General features: G+C 44.6%; 1 protein-coding gene across 36 annotated transcripts in view; it reads left to right on the top strand.

Moving 5' to 3' along the window:
- The first annotated feature begins 1,846 nt into the window (after nucleotides 1–1,846).
- Nucleotides 1,847–15,517, top strand: part of FAXC (failed axon connections homolog, metaxin like GST domain containing) — a 120,186-nt gene continuing 106,515 nt past the window's right edge. For 28 of the 36 annotated variants that reach the window (XR_009558710.2, XR_009558705.2, XR_009558700.2 and 25 more), the window contains exons 1-2: nucleotides 6,970–7,278; nucleotides 12,540–12,675. Coding sequence is in view for 7 of the 36 variants with exons in the window: in XM_030882992.3 (XP_030738852.1) it covers nucleotides 7,013–7,278; nucleotides 12,540–12,675 (402 nt within the window). In the remaining 29 variants the exon portion in view is untranslated. Of the gene's footprint in view, nucleotides 1,938–6,162; nucleotides 6,682–6,964; nucleotides 7,279–12,539; nucleotides 12,676–15,517 lie in introns of those variants that run through there. The other 8 variants (XR_009558712.1, XR_009558711.1, XM_060283387.1 and 5 more) reach the window with 6 other exon arrangements.

Genomic DNA, 15,517 nt, shown 5'->3' with positions numbered 1-15,517 from the left:
TCATTTATTTGGCTGTGCCAGGTCTTAATTGCGGCATGTGGGATCTTTAGTTGCAGCATGCGAACTCTTAGTTGTGCATGTGGGGTGTAGTTCCTTGACCAGGGGTCAAACATGGGCCCCCTGCATTGGGAGCGAGGAGTCTTAGCCACTGGACCACTGCCATTACTGCCATTACTCTTGAATAAAAGCTCTCATGTCTCCAAGCCTCAAGTCTAGCTCTCCTAACCTCTACTCCCTGTTTATTGCCAAACTCCACTTCTGGCCACAACCCTCAATCACAGTGTCTTTGTTCTTACCTAAGTCCTCCCAGCTTCCTGAGTAACTCCAACGTCTATGTGGATGGTTTGTGCATTACCTCATCAGCAACAGAACCTTGTCTCTAGAGACTTCTACCATACCTTTATGGTCAACACCTGAGGTTACCTAAGAACATCTGAAGCTATAGATTGGAACATCCCACTCAGAGGAGAAGGCCTCTTTGAAACTATGATAGAAAACCAAGAAGCCATAGAAGAAAAAATTGAAAAATAGCAAGCTGGGGAAAATGTTTGCAAACTAATTTACAGAAAAAGAATTCTCTTTCTCAATTAGGACCTCATATAAATCAATGAAAAATACTAATAACCCAGTGAAGAAAATGAACAGTTCATAGAAAAGTCAATACAAATGCATCTTTCAAAAAAAATGTACTCAACCTCACACATAATAAGAAACACAAATTTAAAACTACGAGACTGCTTTCTCATTGACAATTAGGAAGGATCAAAATATTTAAGAATATGTGTGGTTAGGCTATGTATGAGAAAAGAGACACTTTCAAAACACTGTCAAAACTAAGAGTGTGTATTGCTCTTTATGGAGAACAATATGGCAACATCTATCACAATTACAATGCATGGCTCTTTTGACCCAGAAATTCCATATATATATATATATATATATATATGTATGTATCTGTGGTATTCTATGAAGAAAGAAAGAAAGAAAGGAAGGAAGGAAGAAAGAAAAACGAAGAAAGAAAAAGAAAGAGAATGAGAAAGAAAGAAAGAAAGAGAAAGAGAAAGAAAGAAAAAGAAGCTTGGAAGTTCTATGTTTACGATAAAAAAGAAAGTAAGGTGCAGGACAGGCAGTTAAATGATACAATTTGTGTAAAAATAAATAGGAAATGCTTTTATAATGCATAGAATATCTCTGGGAATAAACACAGAAGCTGATGGTTGTATTTGTCTCCGGGGAGGGGTCTGGGGAACAGTTAGGAGGAGACTGTATCCTTTAGCGTCCCAGCAGGAAACTGAAGGCACATGCAAACTGGATATTTTGAGGACCATTTAATAAAAGGACTATTTACAAAAATGCAGAACCCCAGCTCTAGCAACAGCAGGAAGCCATTGCCAGCCCTCTGGCTGAAGGAGAAATGTGTGGACTTAGTTCCTGAAACCTACAGAGGGAGCCACGTGAAGAGAGACACAGCATGGGGCAACTCTGCAGGAAAAGATACTAAGGATTTGTCATCCCTTCCTTACTCCCCTCCGGTCCTCTGATCTCCATCACAGGCAAGCTCCACGACGGCAGCTTGGGTACCCACAACCGCTGCTGTCCTTCACGAAGGTCAGCATCTGGGGCAAGGAGCAGGTTGCATCCGGAGGCGACATTGGTGTGTGTGTGGGGATATCTGGGTAGAAATTGACTTTTCATTGCATTCTTCTCTGTAGCTTTTGAATTTTGTACTGTGTTTATGTATTAATATCAAAAATAATGCATGTGATCCCTTTTTAAAAAGAATGGAGAAATATTTATTCCCCTCTCTGACGATCAACCTTTGCTTCCTCCTTTCACAGCCAAATTCATTGTGGGTGTTTTCTGCACTTACTATCCCACCTTCATTTTTCAAGCCTGGCTTCTGACCCCCTGACACTTGAAAGTGCTCGCCTGCCAAGGTCAGTAATGTCTACGCTGCTGGGCTAAATTATTTTACTTGACTTGTTAGGAGCATATGATGCAATTGATCCCATCTCACACTTTCTTGAGACGCCCTCTTCCCTTGGCTTCTGCGGCCCTACACCTGTCCGGCTTCCCTCCTGGCCTCCCTTTTCTTCTCAGTTTCCTGGTTGGTCCTATCTTCCTCTGGCCATCCTCTAACTGTGGCGTTCTCAGGGCTCTGTCCTTGGCCCCTGTCTCTTCTCACTTAGCATTCACCCTCACATTCTCATGTCTACCCTTTAATGACCCCCACCTGTCTCATTCCCAGGCCCAAAGCTCTTTTCTAAACCCACACATTCTGTTGCCATCGGGCATCTCCATTTAGGCATTCAATAGGCTGTTAGGGGTTGAACTGTGTCCCCCTAAAATCCATATGTTGAAGTCCTAATCGTCCAGTACCTAAAAATGTGACTGTATTTGGAGGTAGTGCCTTCAAAGGGATAATTAAGGTAAAATGAGGTCATTAGGGTGGTTGTAATCCAATATGACTGATGCCCTTAGATAAAGAGGAGATTAGGACACAAACGTACAGAGCAAAGACCATGTAAAGACACAGGGAGAAGATGGCCATTAACAAGCTAAGGAGAGAGGCCTTAGAAGAAATCAACCCTGACAACAGCTTGATCTCAGACATCTAGCCTCCAGAACTGTGAGGAAATAAATTTCTGTTATTTAAGCCACCCAGTCTGTGGTACTTTGTTAGAGCAGCCCTAGCACACTAATGCACTGCCCAAGCTAAAAATCTTCCAAACCCTTTCATGACCCACCTTCTTAATTGCCCCTCACTTATCTGAGCCTGGTTATTATTTGAATATCTTTTCTTAGCATCAAGTCAATCTTCAGGAAATGTTTTCTGAGTGTTGCATACTGATTAATAAAATGCCCAAGTCCAGTGGATCAGAAAGTAGATAGGCAAAGTCACCTTATGGTGACAACAAGCTTCCAGCTATAATGTTGGATATCTGGGTAGGGGAGTATTAGATCTCTTCTCCACAAATCAAGCCAAGAAAGCAGAAGCTTTACAGTAAAATTCAGGGTAACATTTTCAAGTAAACTTTATTTTTTGAATAATACAGAGATATTTTAATAAAATAACATTAAATTTCATTATATAAAACCAGCAATAATGCTAACATCACATCCACCTTTTTAAAAAATATTTATTTGGTTGCTCTGGGTCTTAGTTATGGGAGGCAGGCTTCTTATTTGCGGCAGGCAGGCTCCTTAGTTGTGGCTCCAGGGCTCCTTAGTTGTGGCATGTATGTGGGATCTAGTTCCCTGACCAGGGATCGAACCTGGGCCCTCTGCATGGGGAGCATGGAGTCTTATCCACTGCGCCACCAATGAACCCCACATCCACTTATTACTACAAGAGCAGGATCTTAAATCTCTTAAGCTATATTTTGAAGCATGAAGTATAACATTCTTGTGAAAATGTTGTCCAGGATAAAAGAAACTTATAAAATATTTTATTCACTTGTTTATGCTCTTTGTGTTGGTTCCTGAAAAAAGGTGCCATGATGTCACTACTCCCCCAGGATACTCCGTCTTCTCCCTCTTCTCCATCTAAGGCCCTACCCCACCTCTCCTGCCCCATGGCTTCCGCCCTCAGCTCCTAGAACTTGAGCATCAGATCAGCTTCTCATAAGGCATATGCATTATTCTCTGTTCTAATTGCTTTTCTTGAGTCTTGATTCATTTTCTTTCCATTTCTGATTCTACTGCTGCCCCAACCCTTTTATCTGTGTGTCTAGTGTCCAGACTCAGCAAGAATGGTGACTTAATTGGGTTGGTTAGGAACCATCCAACATGGGGTTCTGTCTCTTTGGGGCAGAGTTTTTGTTTTCTTTTTTCTTGTGTGCTTCATTTTTTTCTTTTTAAAACATCTTTATTGGAGTATAATTGCTTTACAATGGTGTGTTAGTTTCTGCTTTATAACAAAGTGAATCAGCTATATGTATACATATATCCCCATATCTCCTCCCTCCTGCATCTCCCTCCCACCCTCCCTATCCCACCCCTCTGGGTGGACACAAAGCACCGAGCTGAACTCCCTGTGCTATGCAGCTGCTTCCCATTAACGAGCTGTTTTACACTGGGTAGTGTATATATGTACATGCCACTCTGGGGCAGAGTTTTTTTTGTTTTGTTTTGTTTTGTTTTGTGGTACGCAGGCCTCTCACTGTTGTGGCCTCTCCCGTGCGGAGCACAGGCTCCGGATGCACAGGCTCAGTGGCCATGGCTCACACGCCCAGCCGCTCCACGGCATGTGGGATCTTCCCGGACCAGGGCACGAACCCGTGTCTCCTGCATCGGCGGGCGGACTCTCAACCACTGCACCACCAGGGAAGCCCTGGGGCAGAGTTTTTGATGCCCCTCATAAGCTAGTGTTCTAGACCACTGATAATCAAAGTGTGGTGTGGCTTCACCTGGAAGCTTGTTAGAAATGCAGAATCTCAGACCTCACCCCAGAACTCCTGAGTCAGAATTTGCATGTGAACAAGATCCCCAGTGATTTGTATACACAGTAATGTTCGAGAAACACTGATCTAATTGTCCCTTTTGATCATTGTGGCAGATTCTCAGATGATACGTATACAAAGTTTGGGAAGCACTGATTTATTTGTCCCTTGTCATATCATTATGGCCAGGCTGCAGAGTGACATGACACAGGCATAGCAATATCTGCGTAAAGGAACGGCCTAAATCTACCTTTCTCAAAAGGTGATAGCATAACAGGCAGGCGTTTGAGGCTTTGTAGTCATTGGATTTAGACGTGGTTCAGAAGACTGAGCCACAGACCGATGGCCTAAAGAAGAAATACCATAGACAGCACTCCAGCACTGGTACCTGGGATGAGAGCCATTGTAGGTGGTGGAAAGCCCAAAGGGCTGCTGGTGTGGGACACATGGGGTTTGAATCCTGGCTCTATCATTACCTAGCTCTGGGACTTGAGCTTGTTAACTTACCTCTCTGAGCCTCAGTTTTCTCATTTGTAAAATAGGGATGCCAATAGTTATTTAACACAGATTGTTTTGGCGAGTTACTGAAAAATGTATCATCACTAGACAGACAGGTGTTCAATAAATATTAGCCCCTTCCTTTTTTTTTTTTCTCTTGTAATACCTCAATAGTTAGTAAAACAAGGTTCTTGAAAAAATAAAAATAACAAGATGCCTCTAGCTTGGAGCTAATGTCATGGTTATGACGCCAAGGCTTTCAGAATTGGCTGTGGTGGTGGTAGGGGTGGAGTAAAGACGCTCACTCTGGCTCCCCAGGTCTTCATACAATCTCACTAGGTCCTCATGGCTGGACCTAGACACTCAGGCCAATAATTAGGTACAAACGGATATTCTTTAAATACTGGCTCAACATTTAAATGGAGCATAGGCGGATGCCATGGGGGAAGAACAATGGAGGATCCGTGGTGCCAGTGCTTCTTGCCCCCTCCCTGTACAGAGCCTTTAGTTCGGATCCCAAACCTGTCCACTCTGCTTCCTATGCGGCCTCCTGCTCTCTCTCCCCGGAAGACAGTCTGGTGACCACCTCTGTCTCTCCAGCAGGCCCTTGGGTTCCACTCCTTGCAACCTGCCCGTGGAAGTTTCACTTCCAACCGCATGCTCTGCTGCTTGCTGAGAGGTCTGCAGGGGTGTTTGAGACCCCTCATGTGCTGGTGCTTGGGCGCCAGCCTGGCTGCCCTTATCTTGTGGGGGCTGGCACCGCGCCCCACGTTATTAGCTGTATGACCGCCCTCATTGCCTGTTCTAAGGAGCTGGGGCGGCAGGGGAAGTAGAAGGGCGTGTCCCCCTTCACTCCAATGTCGGCTCTCTCACGCAAACGCGTGGAGGCTTCCTATATCCATCCTTTAACCTTAAGAGTAATAACCGCCGCCCCCCCCCACCCCGCCACTTGAATTTTTTTTCCGTTCCTTCAAACGATTTTAAACTATCCATGCTCTTGCTAAAATTTGTGTGTACATCATACACTTGTATGAAGCACATAGGAACTATTAAAAATGATGTTAAAGGGAAGAAAATTGATCACACAAACACACACATCCACGTTTGACAGATTTTCTGCACCGAAAAGGAAAGGAAAAACAACAGCAACACCCCACATTCCCTGAGTTCCCTGGTAATGATTTCCAAGGGGAAAGACTAGGACTTGGGCTGCGTCTGTCGGAGGGGAAATCGCTCTAGAGTACATTTTTGTTGTTATTTATCAAACCAGACATCCCTCCGTGGGCACGCTGCCGAAACTTAGGTAACTGTGTAATGTGATAAGTGTTTTTATGAGTTATGCAAAGACACAGCGCTTTCCTGACGGCCGGAGCAACGTAATTCGCGACCTTGTCCGGGCCCCGGTTCCCGGCTCGCGCTGGGCGGTGTCTCTGCCCGAGCTCCGCGCGGCCGCAGGTGAGTCCTGCGCGCGCCCCGCTCTCGCGCCTGCGGGAGGGGCTGGAGCGGAGGCGGAGGACTGGCCGGGGGTGGCGGTGGGGGACGGAGATCCGGGCCCGACTGCAGCTTCCTCCGGGGGGAGCCGCATTTCCAGCCACGTCCGCAGCCCTGCCCTCGCGCGCCGAGCCGTTCCCGGCCGTGCCGCCTGGAGGCGCGGAGCCCTCCCGGCTCGCCCAGCCCTGCAGCTCCGGCCGGGGCGGAGGCCGCCGGACCGCGGAGATGCGGGGCGGGGGCAGGGCGCGGGGTAGGTGACTTTATCCCGCCTCTGTTTCCCTGCCCCAGGGAGCAATGACATCACGCGGCCTTCTCCCGTCGCCGACACAAAGAGCGGCGCGGAGAGGCCGCTGCGGGGGGAGCCGGCGGCCGCCGCTGCCGCCCCGGGCCCCGGGGCCCCGCCGGCCAGGCCCGCCGCCCGCGGCCCGCGCCCTCCCTCTTCCTCCGCCGCCGCCTCGGTCGCTGCCGCCCGCGCCGCCCGCACCGCCAGTGCGCCGCTGAGCCAGCGCCCGGCCGCGCCGGCCCCTTCCCATGCGGGCGGCGCGGGCCCTGGGAGGGGCGCCCGCAGCCAGCCGCGCAGCATGCACTGGGGGGTTGGCTTTGCCTCGTCCAGGCCGTGCGTGGTGGATCTGAGCTGGAACCAGAGCGTCTCCTTCTTCGGCTGGTGGGCCGGGTCCGAGGAGCCCTTCTCCTTTTATGGGGACATCATCGCTTTCCCTTTGCAGGATTACGGTGGGATCATGGCAGGGCTGGGCTCCGATCCCTGGTGGAAGAAAACCCTTTACTTGACCGGGGGAGCTTTGCTGGCCGCAGCTGCGTATCTGCTCCACGAACTCCTGGTCATTAGGTGAGCCGGAGAGAGGGCCCCGCGCAGGGGCGCAGAGAGGGACACCTGGCCAGGGCAGGGTTGGCGCGAGAGGGGACCCGTGCCAGCCCCTCGGTCACAACGCCCAAACGCCCGAGTCCTGTCCTTCCCTTTCGCCAGAGGCAGTCCGTGGTCACCTGGCCGTGAGGGGCAGTTTGGAGTTGACAGGAGAATTAAACTGGTACTGGGAGGGAAAAACACTTGTCTCCCTATCATTCGGTGCTAAACGCAAACATTCTCCGGGCTGTTATGGAGCATAATAGTCTGATCTTAACTGCAGTGTGTTTGCAACAATAGAATTAGGTCCTGCAGAAATACTAAGTTACATTTTTATGCAATGCCCTATTTGTTTATAGATGATAATGCTGGGATATTAACCACTAACCTTATCTTTTACTTAAAGGTTAGTTCTCCACTGTCCGTCCCCAAGTGTCAACATCATCAAAAGGCTGAAATTGCAAAAGCTTCAGAGACCTCCGGGTCCCTGTTAGGGATGCACAGCGGAGTGTGCAATTTTGATGCAGCCTTAACCCGGTTATGTGCTAATCTGGTATCTAAAGCTAAGCACCAGCTTCAGGTTTAAATACCATTGTTGTGCGAACAGGAGGAGATCCAGAGGACTGAACTAGCACATGGGCCTGCATGGGAGTTGCCCCAGGCCCTAAACAGTTGCCTCTGCCGCCTGCCGCAGAATGTTTACAGGATTGACTTGGAAATACCAGAAAATGGAGGCCCCTGCTGTTGGTACATCCAGCCGGACACGAGATCTTTGTTTGAGTAGAATAACGCCATAGGCTGCCAGGACCAGTGGTTTGGCTAATTGATATGCCAGTTTACGGTTAAAATTTTCATGTGTTTGAGCCCTCTGTCACTGGGGGGAGGACCAGCAAAGAGCAGTTTTCAATAGCTCAGAATGTCCCTCTTGGCCAATATTTTCTAAAGAGTGAGAAAATGTGTCTTCATGTCTTCTTCCCATGGGGGAATCCTACACAATAGGTTTATAAACAAAGACAGTGGTAGGTGACCTTTAACAGGCCTGCAGGGATTCCAAGAGGACACTGTAGCAGCCTAACAGGTATTTTGAATATTTTTAGTCTCCGAGAGAGTGGAAATCATTTAGGTCTGGGGAAATGTATTGTCTTTCATAATTGGGAAGTTTTATTTTAAGCTTATCATTGAATTCTCTCACTTAGCACAGTGTCTTGAATCTAGTTGAACCAAATTAAAAAAATTAAGGGAATTATTTCTCTAGATTATTTTATATATTTTCCAGTTTTAGAACTCTATTTCAAGCTAGGTTTCAAGCCATATGGAAAACGAAAACATTTGTGCAGTGCTTGAAATGGTAACCCAGTTGTTCTGAAATTCATATTCCAGTCCAAAGCCTTTGGAGGATTCCGAACCATGTGGCTTCTCACCAGTCTTCCACTTTGAGGAGGGAGTGAGGCACAGCTTTACAGGACTGAATCTCAAACTTGCTTAAATGACCTTGCAGAAATGGGGAGGTGGGCGGGGGAGCTCAGAGTTGACCTTGGGAGCAGGCCACGCCCTGGTAGGTGTGGTCTCTGCGCCCAGAAGAGCCCCTTGCCCACTTGGACACTTATTTGAAAAAGTGTTTTTAATCCTTGGTTTATTCACTTTTGTTTCTTGACAGATGTTTACACTGAGTTGGGAAACCCTGTTGTAATGCAAATAATAAACAAATGGCTGCCTGTTTTTGAGCCCTTAATAGGTGGCTCTGCTTAGAAGTGCTTTACCTATGTGATTGCATTTAACCTTCGCAACTGCCAACTGCCTTTGAATGCTTGATCTCCATTTCTTAGTTGAGGAAATTCAGGCTGAGAGAGGTTAAGCAATTCACCCAAGATCCCTTAGTAAGAGTAGTAGGATCCAGATTCAAATCTGAGAATGTGTGTCTGCGGAGCCCACACTTCTACTACTTTCTCCTAACAAGTACCAATTCTGGAATAAGTTTTGATGGCGGAGAGGAAGCGAACTGGGGCATTGCTCAGGGAAGACAAGTCTGTAGCACAGACCTGAGTTTTTGACAACTGCTAGGGGCACAGAGGGAATAGGGGAAGAAGACCAAGGAAAATGTGGCACTGGGATTTGCAGCTACACGATAGAGACCTTCACTTGATGGGACATCTAAGTTTCAATTGTTTGTGTAGTTTAGGCAAAACACAAAACAATCTGAAATACGTGGGATGGAAAATCCATCTTGAAATGGCTGAGTTCACTGGCAATCATATTCTTCACCACAGTACTTGGATTTCCTGCTGCGTAGACTTAACCTTAATCTATGGGTACATCTCCAGAGTGGAAAGTAAAGTTGCCAGGTAAGAATTATTTAGGAAGTTTAATTAATGAGTATAATAACCAAAGTAGGTATTTTGGATTTTACTCATATTTTTCCCATCACAGTATTTTTAAAGAAATAGAGTCCCAGCCCTTTACTTTATCCTCCCCTAGTGGAGAGAGCCTTGCAGATCTCTTTAATTCAGTCCAGCATTTGGAAATCTGTTGTTGTTTGTAAATTGAATGACCCAGGAATGACTTGTTACCCATAGCTTGTTTGTACTTTAGGCACATGGGCTCAGCCTGCCCTAGAAAACTTAGGGAATCAGAGCAGCCCATGGGTCATGTGATCTCTATAAACTAACAGCCCATCGGCCGTACACAGAGGCATGGTCATCTGTGATATCCTTCACCATGGGCGTAGGGGTTAGTCTTGCTGCTTGACAGGTGTTCTCTTAGACAGTCCTCACTATAAGGGCACTTTATAAAATGTAGCTGTCCAGATTACCTGCTCCTCTGGTCTTAAATTACAGAGAGAGCTTCCTGACCTGGAGGGAGGGCTCTAGAGCCAGATTGGGTTCAAATTCACTCTGCCTTTAACCAACCATGTAACCTTGGACCTGAGAGTAAGCTTGGTTACTCAGTTTTCTCATCTGTGAAATGGAAATAATAATAGTAGCCTTCCTCACAGAGGTGATTGCATGAGTTAACACATGTGAAATGCTTAGCCAGAGTTCGACGTTATAGTAAGCATTCAATAAAAGATGGCCATCATTAATTATTACGGACTTTCATCAGAAAGTTCCAGGCTTGCGTGGTCTGAGTCAAGCCAGCTACTTTAATAAAATTAACTGAGGTATTGCCCACTTTCGTTGTAGTCGAAGTGCTTAAGAGCTTGGGAACTAGCGTTATTAACAACTTGATCTTAAATTGGTATTCCTTGGGCAAATTATTTAACCTCTCTGAGCTTCAGTTTCCTTGTCTACTGTAAAATATAAGTATGATATAATATTCTAAATTTAAACTGTAGCAATATCCGCTCTGTAGTGGTACTATCAGAATGAAATAATTTAATATGTATGATGTACACAAAGTCATTGGCATATGCTGGTCACATCCATTCTTATTATGACATGGCCCAAGTTAACCATCAGAATTAGATTGTTCTGGCTAGTGGAGCAGGGGATTTTACATTTATCTCCTCTCTTTCAGTTCTTAAATTTTTTGCCTGACTAATTTACATGAAATTACCACTCTGAGTTGAATTACTTGACTGGACAAAGTCAGTTAATTGTCAAAGCTACAGTTTGCACTTTTTAGAAACATAGTCTAAGTGGCATCTTAATTTTAGTATCTGACCTCCCAAACATTTCATCTAAGTGAAAACCTTTGTTTTATAACAAGTATTGTCAGAAGGCAGCAAATAGTTTTATTCTTTTGACTAGTATTTTCAAAATTAGTCATTCTTAACTCTAAGTGGAAAGGGCGCTCCGGTGGTAAACTTCTCCAAAAGAGTGTGTTTTACTGAATGGAGTTTCTGCAGGAAGTGGGCATCGTTGTGATGATGATATGAAGAGCTTGCCCTTGCTTGCTTGGGTAGAAGGAAGTGTGGGATTACGCTAGGAACAGTGTGAAGGAACCAGAGGCTTAGGGAAGGCCAAGGGGGAAGAGTAAGGTTTATCTGACTGGGAAATGGTTGGGTAGAGTGAAAGATGGAAGTTGCAAAAGGTTCCCGAATGTGGTGTATGAGTGCCACTGTGTGGAATGAGATTTTTTAGTTTAAGGGGATAAGACCATGTCTCTTTGAATGAGAATAAAGTCCACCACTTAATGCTTGATAACTCACCAAATGTTTACAGAAATTATCTTATTTAGTTCTCGCGATAATTGAGGCAGAATTGGTACTGTCCTCACTTTCCAAATGAGAGAGGAGGAGAGGTCTTGGGTGACGTGGCCGATAGGAAGTAGGGCTTGCACTTGACCCCAGGTATCCATAAGTGGTATCCAGCGTTTGATCTCCTACGCGGTGGCTATTGAAAAACTCTACCAGGGAAGTCCTCACCACCCAGAAAAGTAGCCAAAGGAAAAGATAGATGTGTGGCTGAGACAGAAGAAAGGGAAAAGGCAGGGGTACTGGGATATATGCTGTGTGGTGAAAGTGGGGAACCTGTGAAGGTAGAGGGGAAGAGAGCACCAGAAGCCAGGTTCCTCAGCACCACAGGTGAAAGGTCAGGTGAGGGCATGGAGAGTTTGGAAGAGGGACCAGAATATACAGAGCCTCAGATTCCCTGCAGACTTGAGTCATGGCAGAGCAAATCTGCACTGTTATTCCGAGGTCCTGTGGATGAATGGACTGTTTCATGGTACAGCCTCGTGGTCAAGAACATAGGCTCTGACTACATGGTTTAGTCCAAGTTCTGCTGTTTACTAGTAATGGCACTTTGGGCAAGTTTATTCGCTGTGCCTCAGTTTCCTTATCTGCAAAACATGGATAACGGTAGCACCTGCCTCAAAAGGTTATTGTGAAGATTAAATGAGATAATACCCGTGAAGCCCTCAGAACAATGCCTGATGCACAGTAAGCACAGAATATCTCTTTTTAGCCATCCAACTTGTCCCTGGCAGGTAGACATAGCTAGCTGGAGAAGAGGTGGACCTATACCAGAAAGTACACATCCTGCCCATAGGCCACAGGTACCAGAAAGAGGTTGACATGTTATTCTCCTGAGCCCTTGCAGTTATGGTAATAGCAGAGTTTGTGAGGTTCTCTTGTGTGTTGACCAAGCTTTCCCCCTCTAAGTGCTTGTTGGAGAGGTAAGCCCCTGTGACAAACAGACCTGCTTGTCCATTGAGGAGCTCCAGCCCAGCAGGGGCCTCTAAGGAACTAAGGGAACTGCATGTGTAACACGTGGATTGTTCTTTTTTTTCTGTTTTGGTTTTGACAGGAAACAGCAAGAGATTGACTCCAAAGATGCTATTATTTTGCATCAGTTTGCAAGACCTAACAATGGTGTCCCCAGTTTATCTCCTTTCTGTTTGAAAATGGAAACTTATTTAAGGATGGCTGACTTACCCTATCAGGTACTTTTGTGCAAATATATTTTATCCTCGTGGCAGCAATATTGACTAGGGGGGGAAGTACTTAATCTCACAGGGTGGGAAGGGCTCGCTCTTGGTGCCAGAGGGGTGGGTATGAAAGCAGTGGTGCCCAGTCCTTAGTAGATACTTAGGAGACTTGATCCCAGTCTGTTGATTTTTTACATCCGATTTAACGAGTGATCACAAGGGTCTGGGCTTTCGTAGTGTTCAAGGCCATGTTATTTTTTCCTGACATAGAGTATTCTTTGGTTAATAGTTTGGCCTACTGGGAACCTATAAATAAAGGTGAGCCTGACGTGGTTCTTTCCTTTAGGTTTCTATTTGTTGGAAGCATTATATTTATCTCTAATGAATCCTGGGGACAAACGTCCAGCAGGCCACCAAAGAGATATTTGTAGATTTTGTGAGAGTTTTTCCTACTGCTTCGTTGTTCTGTTTGGGTGACTTTCAGGGAAGCACTTGCTCATTTCAGCCTTAGAGAGGGAACAGAGGAATGAATGCATTTAAAATATAAATTTTTCTCTGAGTAATGCTTGAGCTGTGTCTCACAAATTTGACAGGTTGTGTTTTCATTGTCATTCAATTATATTTTAAAAAATATTCCCTTATGTTTTCCTTTTTCACCTAAGTTCTAGTCATAGGCATTAAAAAAAACTTTGATTTTTGTTATTGTTTTTGAATTTTGTGGTCAAAGCAGGTAGTCTTTGTGATATTAATTCCTTGGAATTCACTGACATTTTAGCCTAGTGTATGGTTACTTGTTTATAAATGTTGGAAATAGAATCATATTCCCTGGGAGTAGAGCTCTCGCTTTATCTACTTGTTTGAGCATGTTTAGTGTATTGTTTAGACCTGTTATATCTGTTTTTTTTTTATTTAGTTTTTTAAATTAAAAAAATTATTTTATTTTATTTATTTATTTTTGGCTGCATTGGGTCTTCATTGCTGCACGCGGGCTTTCTCTAGTTGTGGCGAGCGGGGGCTACTCTTCGTTGCAGTGTGTGGGCTTCTTATTGCGGTGGCTTCTCTTGTTGTGGAGCACGGGCTCTAGGCGTGCAGGCTCAGTAGTTGTGGCGCACAGGCTTAGTTGCTCCACAGCATGTGGGACCTTCCTGAACCAGGGCTTGAACCCGTGTCCCCTGCATTGGCAGGCGGATTCTTAACCACTACGCCACCAGGGAAGCTCCTCTCTTTATTTTTTGTCTGCCTCTTCTAACAGTTTCTGGAATGATTGGGTTGAAATATTCAAGTGTATTTGTTGATTTCTCTCTTTTCCTGTCATTCTGTCAGTTCTTGCTTTAGGTAAGAGTATGTATCTATTCGAGGTTATATTGTTAGGTCCACATACTATGAAAGATCACATCTTTTACTGCTTTATTTCTTTTTCTGGTATATATACCCATCTCTGTCCCTTATGATTTTTTTAACCTTGAATTCTATATTATCAGATATTCAGATCGATTCTCTAGCTTTCTTTTGGTTCATATTTGTTTGGGATATCTTTCTTCATCCTCTTTCTCTATTATTATTACTTTTTTTTTGTATTTGTCTCTTGTAGGCAATGTATTAGTTATAACCAATCGGAGAGTCCTTAATTGGTGAGTTTAATCCATTTCACTTGCAATGATTATTTTATTAGGACATATTTCTAACATGTTATTTAATATTTTTCTCCTTACTATACTTTGTTTTTTATTTTATCTCATTTCCTGCTTTCTAATAGGTAAAAATGTTTTCTTGTTATTTAAAAACAAATTCTATTTTTGTTGTTATGGCGGTTGCTCTTAAGATCCAAATTTGTGTTTATTTATCCCCACTCACTTCTTATATGGGTCAAAATCTGTGCTTTCCCTCTAATACTACAAGTCTGTTAGTAGATTTGCGTGAACCTTGGGTCTCTTTCTTCCCAGGGCTTATCCCAGGTGTGTTGCTGTTATCTGATATTTTAATTCTGGAATTTTGGAAATCCTTTCTCTTTTTATGGTCCTTTTTTTAGGCCAGAAAACTTACCAAGTTATTTGACTAGCTTTATTTCCCATATATCTTATCCTACAGGATTTATTTATCTTTTTTATACGAGTACTTCCTTGATGAATATTTTGAATGAGCCTTTATGGGGCAAACTTGCAGTGGCTTTGCATGCCCAAGAACATCTTTATTATGCGCACATTTGATACTTCTGTGTCCAGAGTTCGTTTCCTTCAGTGCTTTGAAAATATTACTCCATTGTCATTTTGGTTTGCTGTTGCTATTGAAAAGTCTGATGTTAATCTGGATCTTTTTCTTTCTCTCTGGAAGCTTTTAGAATTCACATTGAATCTCAACATTCTTTTCTTTTTTTTTTAATCTCAACATTCTTAAGTGTCATCATAACTGGCTTGGTGTGGGTCTTCATGTATCTTGTTTGGTCCTTTATAAACTCTTTTCACCTGAAGTCTTTAATCTCTTTTTGATTCTAAGAAATTATCAATGTTCTTCACGTTTCATTTTTTTAAAAAAATTATTTTTTATTTTTTTAATTAACCTATTTTTGGCTGCATGGGGCCTTTGTCGCTGCTCACGGGCTTTCTCTAGTTGCAGTGAGCAGGGGCTTCTCATTGCGGTGGCTTCTCTTGTCGCAGAGCATGGGCTCTAGGTGCGCGGGCTTCAGAAGTTGTGGCACGTGGGCTCAGTCGTTGTGGCTCGCGGGCTCTAGAGTGCAGGCTCAGTAGTTGTGGCGCATGGGCTTAGTTGCTCCGCGGCATGTGGGATCTTCCTGGACCAGGGCTTGAACCCGTGTCCCCTGCATTGGCAGGTGGACTCTTAACCACTGCGCCACCAGGGA

Source organism: Globicephala melas, chromosome 14 (genome assembly GCF_963455315.2).
Source record: "Globicephala melas chromosome 14, mGloMel1.2, whole genome shotgun sequence".
NCBI classification, from domain to species: Eukaryota; Metazoa; Chordata; class Mammalia; order Artiodactyla; family Delphinidae; genus Globicephala; species Globicephala melas.
This window is presented reverse-complemented; position numbering and strand designations above follow the sequence as displayed.